The sequence below is a fragment of the Apostichopus japonicus genome, chromosome 4 (genome assembly GCF_037975245.1).
Source record: "Apostichopus japonicus isolate 1M-3 chromosome 4, ASM3797524v1, whole genome shotgun sequence".
Classification (NCBI taxonomy): domain Eukaryota; kingdom Metazoa; phylum Echinodermata; class Holothuroidea; order Aspidochirotida; family Stichopodidae; genus Apostichopus; species Apostichopus japonicus.
In genome coordinates, this window is record NC_092564.1 from 4832851 (window position 1) to 4846835 (window position 13985).

Here is a 13985-nt window from a genome sequence, read left to right on the forward strand (position 1 = left end):
CACAAGACCAAGAAATAACAAAATTCAAAATGGAATATGAACCACACACACTCAGCTTTAGAGCCAAAAATGAACATTGTGTAGTTTGCTAAACTGACCATAGCAATACTTTCTGACATTTTCTCTCGCGGATACTCAAAATAGTAATTTTCAAGAAGGGGGTGAAAGGAAAGGGGCAAATGCCTCTTCCATTACAAAAAGACGTTGAGATACTGTTTGTCCCCCCCCCCCCCCCCTCGCACCCTAGGCAGTTTGCTCACCACAATTGCTTTTTTTTTTATTTCATCGTTCAGTTCATCCATCTTTTCTGTTCCAAAACAATTTCCAATGAAAGAGTCCTTCCATGTAGGCTTATATGCAAAAAACTCCCTGATTTTCTCTCATTGAAACTGATCCTTATATATGAACTTTCTTACTCAGTCAAAGGGCATTAACGCGTTCTTCTTTTAATTCAGTAGGCTGTAATAAATCGAAACAGACCGATGGAGAAATTTAATCATTTCTTCCTAAGCTGCAATTCAACCTAACACATATGTGTGCCTGGCACTATTACTACGGTCTCATTACTTAGGGCCTAACTGCAGCGGTAGAGAGTGTATAAACTCATTCAGCTTGTCTTCTATATCCTTGGATAAAATGCCTACAAGTAGATGCCTCAATGCAGCCTGACACCCTCTATACAAAGCATGTCTATCTATCTATCCATCTCTCAATATATCTACCCACAAACAATTGGTGTCTGAGTTCACTTTGGCTGACGTTAACCATTTTCGAGCACTCTAGGATACATCAACAAATTTCACGGGAAAACTGATATAAAGTACTACTTTCATTTGTCCCACTTTTCTTCTTCTTCTGTACAAAGCTAATAAGCTATGAGAGATTCTTAGCAGTATGTGTTCTCCACAGCACTGAGGGTACATTGCACACTGAGCATCAATGTCAGGTACTTAGATCACAGGGGTTTCCACCTAAGATGAAGTAAATAAATAAGTAGCATAAATACGAGCTACCCAGCACAATGGTACCTTTCATCTGTTTTGAGTAAAATCTACCCTTAGGAACAATACATACTAATATGTAGTAAAGTAACGTGCATCTGTGAAAAAACACATCAACAAATTAGCAAAAAATATGGGGCTTACTTATTTTGAGATGTCATCCGTCTGTGCAAAGTCACATGAACAATTAGAATCAACACGTTAGTAAGCCCTGTGTGCCTTCCAACTGTACAGAGTCACATAGTGACAGCAGCATCGATACTGAGTGCTATGTGCCTTCCATCCGTGCTGTCACATGGTGACAGTGTCTTACCCCTGTAAGGAGTCACATGAACAATTAGAATCCACAAGTTAGTTAGCCCTGTGTGCCTTCCATCTGTATAGAGTCACATGGTGACAGCAGTATTGATACAGGCTACTGAGTGCAATGCGCCTTCCATCCGTGCAGTCACATGGTGACAGTGTGTTACCTCTGTGAGGTCACATGAACAATCCACAAGTTAGCTCTGTGTGCCTCCCATCTGTACAGAGTCACATGGTGACAGCAGCATCGATACAAGCTACTGATTGCTATGTGCCTTCCATCCGTGCAGTCACACGGTGACAGTGTATTACCCCTCTGAAGAGTCACACCACTAAACTGACAACAACACAGGCTACTTATCACTAAAGGCCATCCACATCTGCAGAGTCACATCTGCAAATTAAACATCCATGAGCAACTTAGTGCTATGTTCCTTCCATCTCTACGGTCACAACGAACACATCAGCATCATTGAAAGCTAATGAATTTATATGCGCCGTCCATCCGTTCTGAATTACGAAAGCCGTCAAGGTGAAATTCCGCTGAGTTGTAATCCTCTGAGGAATAGAGAGGGGGTTGGACTATTCTTGACGATCCACGCTTCCTCCTATTTACAATTAAAAACAACACCACATCCTGTACAGTCGCCCCTCAGCCATTCTCTTTTCTTCAAGTTTTGCACCGTCCCTTTCTGCATATGTAAACAGTTTCCTTCTTGGTGACCCTCTTTCACCAACGACCACCATCGATCAGGACAAACGTCAGATTTTGGGTTCTCTGCGAAATGAAGGTTTTTAAGGCAAAAAACTAATAAACTAATCAAATACGACACTTCTGCTGATTAGATGCACTTGACAAACACGCACATGATGAAGCATTGCTGGACTTTCACATCGCAAAATATGAATAATTATTTATCATTTAGTTTAATTTCGAGTTGCAAGGATGCCGATGAAAATACTTACATAATGAGGTAGAAAGAATCTCTTTTTTTAAGGGAATACCCGCTTTGGATGACTCTTCCTCCGATGATCTAAATACGTGTTATACATCTCCACCCTCCCCCACACAAAATAATGCACTCCACATATGTTAACAGGGAGAATTACACACCCCCTCCCCCACCCACACACAAAGAAATACACTCTACATATGTTAACAGGGAGAAATGTTACTGTTCACATTTTGTGTAGCAGTTATTGTAGGCTCTGAACTTTGTCCCTAATATATAACACTACCATTACTGTGTACAAAAAAACTGCAATACATCTATCTTGGCACTTGTATGCCAGTTTGACCATTTTGCATAGCAATTTGCTAAACCACAAACGGATAAATTATTCCCTGGAGAGTTTTGGTAGAGGTTACTAAGGCTAAATTTTTTTTTTTCCTCTCTGAAGTTGTTCCAACAAGACAACAATAGGGCTTCATGTCAAAATTGAACATAGTTTGTCCTTGCAAATAGCAATATCATATTCCTCACATGCCTCTAGAAAGATTTGTGAGCGACCTGTAACTTAATATTTGACCCAGAGCCCAATGATCTATTATCCCAGACGGAGAGGTCTTGACAAACACAGGAACGGTACTGTATATTAACTGAACAATTAACCATTATCTCTATTAATACACACAGTACTTGTAAATTAATCATTTCTCAACATTACCAAAAGCAGCTGTATTTAGTGAGACCACACAGGCAGTGAAGTAATATCTATCATAATTTCAAATTTACGACCCGCCATCTTTATCATCACTCACAGAGATGATATTTGCTAGATACGTGTGCTCACCCTTGCAAATCCACTCTGCCTATGATTTCCCTCACTGTAGAGACCAGATTTTCGTGTTCCTGAGGTGAATCTAAGATGAGTTGATGAAGCTTGGTCATGTAGGAATCGATGGTGTTCAAAGTAGGGACCTCATTAGATGCTACAAACGAAGAGATAGAACACAAAAACCTTGCGATAAGAACTGCAGAAAATATCTCAAATTGAGAGGAATTGTGATTTATCCTTGCCATATCATTTGCTCAAAATTCCACTTAACTATCTGACACAATATAGAGCAAGTGAGTTAAATTTGTCCGAGAATTAAGTGAGAACCAGAAAAGGTGAGATATTTCCAGCTCTTATTATTTGTAGCACTCCCTTGTGGGCATCAACCAAATGATTCACTGGTAAGGATTTTACAGTATAGAAGTTTTATTCCAAAATATTTCACTATCCAGAAAGAAGTCTTCTGAGGTGAAATATAGACACAGAGATGTATGAGCGAATAGACATTTTCTTTTATCAATTTTCAGCTAGCAAATCAGCTCTGCCACCAACCATCCCTTAATAATTGTTATTACTGAAAGATAGTTACAAGACATTGTACATACACTGTGAAATATTTTCACAACCTACAGCCAAAGCCAAAGTCATCTAGTATAAATAGCAGAGAATAATGCCAATTTTGATACCAATTGAGAAAACCTGTTGACCCCTTGTGCTAATATTTGGGACCATTTGAGAAAACCTGTTGACCCTTTGAAGCTCAGAGTGTGAAAACTGATCAGGGCCATTTGAGTGTGTGTCAAACAGCCCACACAAGAGTAGCAATGCTTTGAAGCAGATTTTAATTTCCTGGATGATTGTATGCATAGTTTAAAACCTATTCTACAGAACCCTATTTACAAAACTAAACTGAACTGAATTTGTCCAAACTATGTTCACCAAAAGAAAATTATAGAATTATAGAACTCACAGACAAATTGTAGCCTAAACTGTTGACACCTGTTGACCTAATGTGACCTTTGACCCCTTAAAAATGTCAATAGTGTTCTTGCTCCTCACCAAGCTAGATCTTCATACTAAGTGTGAAGTTCAACAGAGATAAACTATTTGAGTTACCATGTTTACAAGGTTTTTAGACTTTGACATCTTTTGACCTTTGACCTTCACAGAGAAGACTAGGTATTTTTCTACTCAATGAAATGGATCTACATACCAAGTATGAAGTTAATCCACCATGAAATGTTGAGTTAAATTGTTTAAAAGCAACTGCCACACACACACACACTATCATCATCACATAGATTCCTTATGACCGAGGCAAGTACTCAAAAAGAGGGGAAAAAAGAGGAAAAATAGAAATTACATTGGCTTACAGATATAATCATCACTCTTTGTGGACACTTGGGCAGACAGTCACACACAGATCTTCCTGTTACTACATGAGTTTGACTTGACATCATAATCAATGAATGACTCACTTGGAAGAGGAACACCAGCGAAGCTCATTGTAAGAGTCTGCCTGACTGTCTGGAGATGTTGCTGGAGAGACATGTTGGTGGTTCGCTGTTGTACAGCCTCCGTCTCTAACTTCTCCACCGCCGACTTCATATTGTCGATGTGCTTCTGCAGGATAGCGTTCTGCTCCTCGTACTCTGTGGTGGACTTCCTCAACTGACGAAGCTCGTTCTCACGAGCTACAAAGGAGGAAAACAGAATGGTTATGTTGTTGCAAACGGGTGTCAAGTGTCATTTGCTATTCGATGTCTGTTTCTGTAGCAGGAACTGTTGTCTCAAATTAATGGAAAATTTGTAACTTTCAATAAATTCACAAATCAAAATAACATTTTTTTATCTTCTTAGCTGTTTGGGGAAGTTGTGCATGACAATTATCACCATCACATGGACCATCACATGGACCAATGATTATTATTGTGATGACATTAACACTTTACATGGATTTACTTCAGCCTTGTCATGTATTATATTTATAATATTTGTCTCATTGAAATATGAATTGAATGTGTTCTTATGCGTGGGATGTTCAATGTCATACAGACCACTTACCTGCAGTGGCGTCACCAGACTTTTCAGTCTGGGGGGGCACAGGGGGGCACCAGCATTTGATGGGGGGCACTTAGGTGGATACGGATCGCCGTCCTGGGGGAGGGGTCTAAGGGGAGGGGGTGCCGCCCTCGGGGCACCTGTCAAAACCTGTCAACCTCAGACCAAGGCAACATACTGCAGTACCCTCCCTTCTCACAGCAGGTCCGGATTTTCGGCATTCACAGGCATCCAATTCACGAGAGGTAAAAGACACACACAGACAGCAGACAAACACTCTCACCCATACGACGGTCAAGAATGAACTATTTCATTTTTCTGCAGCTCATTTGAAGAAAATATGAATTACTGTGCTTCTTTGTCCTTATGAAAAACCAACTCAGATGATGGGAGTTTAATATAACAATATATATATATATTTTTTTTACCAGCCCAAATCTCAGATGGGGGGGCACTAGGTTTTCCAGGGAGGCACGTGACCCCCCTGACCCCCCTTGGCAACGCCACTGCTTACCTGGCGTGAGTCCTCACGCCAAGTTAAACCTTGAACTGGTTCTCGAATCAAAGGAAGTAGTTACATTAATTTATCATATTATTCAAAAAATTTGGAGTTAGTAGTTACAATTAATTGATCATCTTATTCAACCACTTCGGAGTTAGCAGAAACCCCACGCATTTGTGTTTAATCAGTGATGAGTTTCTTAATTACAAAGAACTGCTGCGTGAAGATTCATGGCCAAACCCCAAAATTGCGGAATGGAACTATTTATCGAAATATCTCACACATGAACAATGCCCTTCGAACACTAATGTAATCCCTAAAGCTGGGTGTGACATAACTAGACACATTAGACTAATGACACAGCAATAAGTAGCTGCAATCTTGGTAATGGACTCACTTTAAAGTCTTTTCCCATAGGGGTAACTTCAAAATGTTCATGCATTCATGGGGAATAAATTTATCAGGTATTATATCGCAAGATCATGGATGTTATAATACAGAATTGGGCAAATTGTATAACAGTCTCTGAACAAAGGAGTTTTATAAGACATAGCCTTGAGCTGTTAAAACTGTTACACAAAATATTATATGATTCCCTGATGCAGCCATTTCACAGGTTAACAGTCTAATGCGTTACTACACAATGTATATTTCTATCTGTGTGTGTTTGTGACATACAGTAAAACACCAAGAACTAGCTGTAGAAGTTTTCTGAGTTGGCCAGAATAACTAAAGACCAAGTCAAAACTCGAACGTTTTATGAATTTCAGCAATGTCCCCAAGTTATCGATATGTAACAATATTACCATGATTGAGTGTAATAACATTTGCTTTTAATCTTGATTTGTCCAGGAGTGCTTTGTAACCATTTGTTTAACTTGATAGGAAACTCCTGCGAGTCACTATAGACTGCAGCAGCCATATTGACTTTGGGTGATAACCTGCAATGTTTTCACTATATCGATCTTTGTTCACAATGTGATCACAAATTGCCAAACTTGGACAAACCCAATCTGTTCCAATATAAAACTGAACATCTGTAAAGACCCTCAAAACCTAACATAATGAATCACCACATTGTATGGCTAAATACATTTTTTACAGAATAGTCAAAGGAGATCTTATTGAACTGTGGTTTTGTGAAGTCAACTTTGCCATATTTATTAATCTTTCTTAATTTGATAACTTGAAAGGGGTCAGAATATTCACAAAGTGACCATCCACACCTATTAAGAACACAGATTAAAAGAAAAGGAATTTATTTTGAACTGATTGTTAATATCAAACACTACAAGGAAGATTTGTATCAAAATTGGATAATTTCAAATTCTGAGCAGAATTAAAAACAACAGGTTGCATAAAGTCATTACTTAAAAGCAAATTGTGCATAATTTGATCTTACCTCTGTTGAAGTTCAAAAACTCTTCAGTGAATATTGGAATGTCTATACATGGCACCTCATCCTCCACCCTGCTTTCATCTCCGAGCTGTTCAGATAGAAAGAAAAAATAAATAGTACAAGAAAAGTAAAAATTTCCACCACACCATTAATCATCAGGCTTGGACTTTCTACAATTGATCAACCACAAGCAACTGCTTTTCTCTAGCAAGGATACATTTAGCACCTAAAAACCACCAGTTTGCTCAGGATACATGATTGTCCATGAGGACTGAGCCACAACCCACCAGTATATATCAATCAAAGTGCTACTTGTGAAAATATGGTTTCAAAAGATCTCATCTTCAATAATTACGAGAAGAATCGCATTTCAGAGGCTCGGATACAATCTTACTGATGCTCAGACATTTAAGTCAAGTTAGCGGACGTGATTGACGATACCTGAAAGAAGCTTTCTGATTGGTTGACGATGATCAGACGTGTGTAAAGTTGTCAAACAGATGGCGGGCAACGTTTCGTTGCTGAAATGTGCTAGTTATGAGTGGACTAAAACTTTACGTTAGTTCAAATTTGACAAACTCTGTGTGAATTAGGGAATGTGCAGGTACCTCTGCCCAGAATTGTCCGTCAGAGATTCCTCAAAGGAATTTTCAGTGATTTGAGAGACCGCAGCAGACCTACAATTGGACTGATATAACAATGCCTTCTATCGATTTAGGGCGTGGCTGGAGATGCCCCATTGCGCAGCCCAAAAAAGGTTAAATGAGAGTTCTCAATATAACAATTATTTCCATCAACAGGTTGAGATTGATTATATCAAAAGTATCAAGTAAATAGACTGCTTACTTGTGCTTATTTCGACAATACTAGATACTTATTTCACTCACCCTTATATCGACGCCTCCAGATAATTCAAGTGGCATATCCGCATCCTCCAAACGATCTACTTTCCTCTTCCTTTCTTCTTGCTTCTTAGCAAACGCTCTGTAAGCTTCTGTTTGTTGATACCCGTCTAACTCTTTTGCATACCTCTCTTTATCTCGTTCGGCTTCGTCGAGATATTTCTACGGACAGGTAAAAATAAAAGGATGTAAAAAATTTGTTTCGCATAACAGATCAAACTATTATCGTTTGTTATTTTCACTTGAATATTTAAACCTACTAAACTTTCTAAGGATATATTGGATGTGGTAAAGAGGAAGAAATAATGGGGTCAGAGTAGGTTTGACTATACTACTCTTGTCAGTAAGTGAGGTACAGTAGTAAGGAACTGTTTGCAGGGAGGAAAAGGCTAAATAAAGGTCTTCCTAGGTTTACCGATTCTCACATATATATATCAGTGTATGGTTTGATAAAAATCAAAAGAAAAGAAGTTAACATGCTATATGCATGATTATTTTTTATTAAAAATGTAAATTCAGATACTAAACAACCGCCACTTTTTAGCAAATTCTATTACATTACTAAATAGCTTATTACAAATACATATGATACAAGAGCATCAATGATGCAGTATCTCAATACTGGAAGTTTTAATTTTGATTCCTAATTTCAAATCTTTGCTCTGTCTCTACAATTATCAATATCAATCATGGTACAACAAATACATAACTTGCATTTTTGCTACTTTGCCACGAATAGTCTCTGCAGGTTACACTTTATCCTGCTAGTCTTGCCTTTAGCGCTCATTGCCTGTTAGTCGAAAGAACGACATTGCAAGGTTTAGTAATGTCATAGAATACCTAAGAACTTGTTTTTTATGTGGTATCCTTCATCTTAGGTCAGTCTCTGTTGGACTTTTTGGTCATATAGTTTGACGTCAATGACAACAGCCAAATTAGAAGAGGCGAACAACTCGACCATATTCTTGATGCCTGCCTTGAGAGCTAGGCCTATTGACCTATGTATGTTACTGTAGTGGTGACTACCATCAAAACTGTGTCCATTTCTAGATATCAAAACAACCCATGTTTTTCCATCTCAATTTTTGGACATGAAGATTTCATGGATTTATGACTTGGAAAAAAATAATGTAAAAGAAGATTACAAGTTTTTATATGCAAGTGATGGGTGGCCTCCTCTTCCCCTAATAGCCACCTCAGTTCCTCTCCATTTTGTTATTTTATTTTAATTCTTTGTACATTTGATGTCAAACATTACAGGTTCAAAAGAAAGCTAAACATACTTCATATAACCTTATACATCTTATATCCTTATAAATAAAACATAACCTTATACAATTTTTATAGTCTTATAAAAGTTGTGATGCTATGGCCGGCTCCTCTTTTATACGTACCCATCAAACAAACTTACCCTGGTCCTTCCTAGGAAAAGCTGTCTGAACACCAGTACAATGCTAATGTGGCTATCACTGAAAGCCTAATAGGCCTAGGCTTATATATATATATTTTTTAAATGCACTAGGCCTACAGTAAGTAGCCTTCAGAAATACAAGAATGTGTATACGTAATTATACAAAATACATGAAGGGCAATCAAACAAACTTATCATGGCCCTTGCTCTGAAAAGCTACCTGAACACCAGTACTATCCTTAAATGGAATTCAGCAGTACAGAATGTAATTAGCATGCAATACACTAACACCTCGCGTACCTAACTACACTACAGAAATTGGTCGCGAGCGTAGCCATTTTCGTGTAGCTGTTATGAGTCATAGCCAATCTGCTACAAAACAGACTTGGGGGCGGGGCTTAATCATCAAAAACGGACCTTTTTACTAATAGTAGGGGCGGCAGCTCAGTGTTGTTTTAAGAAAGAAAAATCATTTAACCATCAAATAAAGCAAATAAAAGCCATAAAATGTCATATACAGGTAGTAAAATTCTTATTAATACCTACCTGTAAACAACAAATGAAAGTTTAAAATGTTAATAAAATATATAATACATAGGACCCTATCTTAGACGATACCACTGTTGAAAGACAGTTCTATTCTATTCTCTTTCATAAAACATAAGTTTTGGAGCGTGTGCAAAACAGGTCTGCCAAAGTGTGTTTTCAGTCCAAATTGGCCCGATTTGGACATAAATCGGTGAAAAAGTCACAGAATGAGATACAATTCTGGAATAAAAAATAGTAACTTTTGTTGGTCTATATGATATATTCTTGCTCTGGAAATTCCAGAGAAAAAGAACTTTGTTTGAAGACGCTGAAAAATTTTTAAGAGAAGAGAGAGTCCCACTTACTGTTACAATATCTCTATACATGTAATGTATTGAGATAATAAAATGATGATTTATTACCCAATTCAAGAGATAATAATAATAACATCATGGCCACTCTCCATCAATGTCAACCCAAACACAGAGCCAGTATGCCACATTAACTCACAACAAAAGACTGTTTGTAACAGCTGCAGATTTCAGACTGCAACTCAATTGGAGGCAACAATTTGACCCACGAGCAGCTGCTGTATATGTTACTGGAGAGGTGTGTCTTCTCATAACAGAGTTTTGTTTTTGCCTCCCATGTCTACTGAAGCTACACATGTACAGCTGATAAGAAGCTGCCAAAGATCACAAGCAGTACTTCACCTGTTTGTCAGATTGCGAGAGCTGGGACCACTCTTTGCCGAGCTTTCTCGTTATCTCTGCAAAAGTCATGTCTGGATTCTCCGATCTGACTGTATCTCTTCTCTCGTTGAGGAACCTTACGTAGCCGGTGATTGGTGCCCTGGGAGCGTTAGCGTCCCTCAGCGGTCGAGGTTTACGTTTGCGACCCCGTGCCCATCCTCCTGTTCTTTGCTTCGGCACAGGCTGGGAAATATATATATCAAAGTAACAAACAAAGTAAACAAGCAGAAAATCCATCAAAAACTGGCATGTCTGTCTGCAGATATTCTAGCGTGCTTTAATTGTTAAATCATTAAAACGATCGAATTCCTGGAAGGTTCAAATAATCCCAATCATTCTCAGGATGATACTTGGGTTTTAAGCAGAGCTTAGCCAGAAATAAATAATCCAACTTCAAATTCAATGTGTGTGTGTCCAGTCAGAGCAATGGTAGTAGACACTCTGTTAAAGTAAATATATGCGGGACATCCACGAGTTCTATGCTTTTATCACTCTTCCATATGAAATTTCCTTCAGCTTGGTTGCACCTTTCCTCTCAACGTGTTCATTTACGTACTGAATAATCACTGAAAGAATGTTATTGGCTTTGAGATAGCAAACTGTCCTGAACAGATAAATTGTATGTTTTAATCAACTGATATACAATTACTTTTGATTTGATAGAGCTGAGGAAAACCAAAAAGCAATGTCATAGTTACTCACTTGATCTTCTTTTGTGCTTTCAGGAATTTGCTCTTTATTGTCACCTTGCAAAATATCTGCAGAAGAAAATAAAAAAAGAAAAAACAGTTTGTAATAGAAAACAAATACGACAAACCAAGAAGCAAAATGGTTACATCAATACAATACTGGCAGAATACAACAACAGCAGTAATGTCAAGTAAAAGCATAAAATCATTATAATTTTTCTGACCTAAACCAAGCTTGTATACCTACCCTGTCCTGCATCTCCAGTTTGTTGAGCAGAAGCATCTCCACTGTACGTGTTGTTAAGGCTGGCACCAGGGGCAGTGACAGCCGCAGGATAACTAAATAAGTAGTAGGAAGAACATATAGCACTTAGTCTCTGAAATATACTGCCGTATGGAACATACAGTATCTATACACGTAGGTAAAGACACAAAATATGAGGGAACTCAGAGAATTAAAATAAGCAGGTATTTTATTGAACTGTATTGTACAAAAGCAAGTGAGCGACTGATATAGAAAGTAACTTAATACAAGAACAACGAAACATGTGCATGTATGACTCCAGGTGAATTATTTTTAACTTGGGCATAAAAGCTTGAACAAGGGTTAAAGTCATTCTGTCCAATATAATAGTGACTAAGTGGAAGTTGGAAAACTTTGAGATAAATAAAACACAGTAATCAGGCCTTATTTTCACAATTGTAGCCACTGTGCTAAAACACTCTACTGGCTAAAATCAAGTTCTCACTGGTATTTTCATGAATTACAACACAGATCAATTACTTTACAACTTTTGAGAGAAGCCCTGAAATTATGTTTGTTTACTAACTCATATGTTTAAGGTCTTTATGTCAACCAACAGTAAGTAGCCAACACTTAGAGGCCTGGTGAAATTCATAGAAAATAAGTTTAGGAGACTAGTTAAATAGGAAAGTACTTATTACAAATTTCATCTGAAATGCTCTTCGGAATACAACACTAGACAGAGGCGGTTAGAGTAAGACCAGTATCAAAGTGTCAGTTAGAACGTGTAATTTAATTGCATGTTTGGTACATGAAACCAATACAAATCCATCTGCTGTGTCAATGAAGTTACTGATGAATTTAATTATTTCAAACAACGGCCTTGCCTTGTATCCATGCCTATTTGTTGTCCAGCTTTGTCGACATCTTCATCAAATCCAGAAATATTGAAAAGACCAGATGATGGTGTGGAGGTATTCAAGAGTCCCTGGTTAGTGCTGCCATCACCAAGATCCATAGCTTCCTATAAGCATGATGCAAAGCAGAAAGTTACATTCATATAGCATAGTTCATAAAACTGCCATATAAATTAGATAAGATGAGAAAAGTTGCCACTGCACAATAATGCATAAATTAGACTTCAGGAAATATTAATGTTGAAGTCATATTTCATTATTAAAACAGCTATTTACAATGTCTTCCATGGGTAGCCTATTTTAATGTTGGCTTGGGCTAGTTTAATTGTATAAGTGATTAAACAAACTTTTCAGTTTGAAATAGTTTCAGAAAAACCTCAGCATAATGACTTTATATGCCTTGGCTATGTGCAATGTCTGGAAAGGTTAGCTGAATGGAATGTTCTCAGAATTATTGCTGCAAGCAAATAACTGAATATCTACAACTGACAATTTACAGTACAATTTACTGCAGTCAGATGCATGTATACTCTGGCATTGGATGAGGAGAATCTGAAATTTGGTGATGAACTTAAGACGGTGGCCACTTCACAACAATTTACATAGGCTCTTGTTCTCAAATGTAACTTGTTAGTGGTCATCGATATCCATGGCTGTGAGTGTGAAATTACATTAAGTAGGCCTAGGCTAAGTCTAGCCTAGGCCTAAGTTAGGTGTTACTGTTGTTAGGCCAAGGGCCTAGCCTAACTTAAATGCTACCCTCTGTACGCTCTCCAAGTCCAACGTTAAGAGTCTAGGCTCGTGTCGCTTTAGACCACCATAAAGCCAGATTTAGGAGCAGCTCAGCTTGCATGCAAAACACATGCTACAATAAAGCTTTGTAATTGATTTTTATCATATAAGCACCTTTGGAACGTTCAGCAGCAGTAATCTGTTGTTCACAATTCGCACAACAGTCCAGATATTGCTCAGCCTTGGACACGATGCAAGGAACGCCAAAAGGTAAAAAAAATTACTTGTAACTGACTATTCTAGTACGGGGGAAAACGTCTAGGGTTTTATAGTAAATTTCAATGTAGTCTGAGCAAGAAAACATACATTGAAAAATATCAAAATACATACCATTGCCATGTATGGACACCGTTTTAATCAACAACAAAAGATTCAAAAGTGTATTTTTCGAAAATTAAGTATCATATGGATTATTCATTGAAGAACTATCTACGGTTTCCCAATCTGAAATGACTTACTAAATTGAAAAGATTCCTAATTTGAGTTAAAATGTTGAAATGGAATCCACTCGACGTGAAAGTTGTAATCCATAACTCCTTGTGGGCTTGTCCCACACTCGTGGTCGCTTAATCGTCGTTATTTTAACGGCTGATTATATTATTACATGCCAGTGGGTAATTTTCAGATCTGTATTCCATTATATTTCCGATCAAGTTATGAGAGGTCAAAGGTATAAGGTAAATATAGGGAATTATCTCACATATG

The 13985-nt window shown here is 37.8% G+C and overlaps 1 protein-coding gene across 2 annotated transcripts; it reads right to left on the minus strand.

The window, feature by feature from the left end:
* Positions 1–224: 224 nt before the first annotated feature.
* Positions 225–13554, minus strand: LOC139966227 (high mobility group protein 20A-like). 2 transcript variants are annotated; one of them, XM_071969047.1, is made up of 10 exons: positions 13395–13554; positions 12459–12595; positions 11575–11666; positions 11341–11396; positions 10600–10821; positions 7933–8109; positions 7049–7133; positions 4562–4777; positions 3099–3237; positions 225–2082 (listed from the first exon to the last, which is right to left on the minus strand). In XM_071969047.1, the coding sequence occupies exons 2-10, from the start codon at positions 12587–12589 to the stop codon at positions 2067–2069; spliced, it is 1134 nt and encodes a 377-aa protein (XP_071825148.1). In that variant the 5' UTR covers positions 12590–12595; positions 13395–13554; the 3' UTR covers positions 225–2066. The 2 variants fall into 2 exon arrangements, with proteins under 2 accessions (XP_071825148.1, XP_071825149.1); XM_071969048.1 differs by lacking the exon at positions 13395–13554 and adding an exon at positions 13248–13388.
* Positions 13555–13985: the final 431 nt, after the last annotated feature.

Bases quoted from the DNA above. Each gene is read 5' to 3' on its own strand.
- LOC139966227 (XM_071969047.1), bottom strand. From the start codon at position 12,589: ATGGATCTTGGTGATGGCAGCACTAACCAGGGACTCTTGAATACCTCC. The intron at 11,667-12,458 runs GCAAGGCCGTTG...CTACTTATTTAG, and splicing joins CAAATAGGCATGGATACAAG to TTATCCTGCGGCTGTCACTG. The intron at 7,134-7,932 runs GTGAGTGAAATA...CTATCTGAACAG, and splicing joins CTGGAGGCGTCGATATAAGG to CTCGGAGATGAAAGCAGGGT.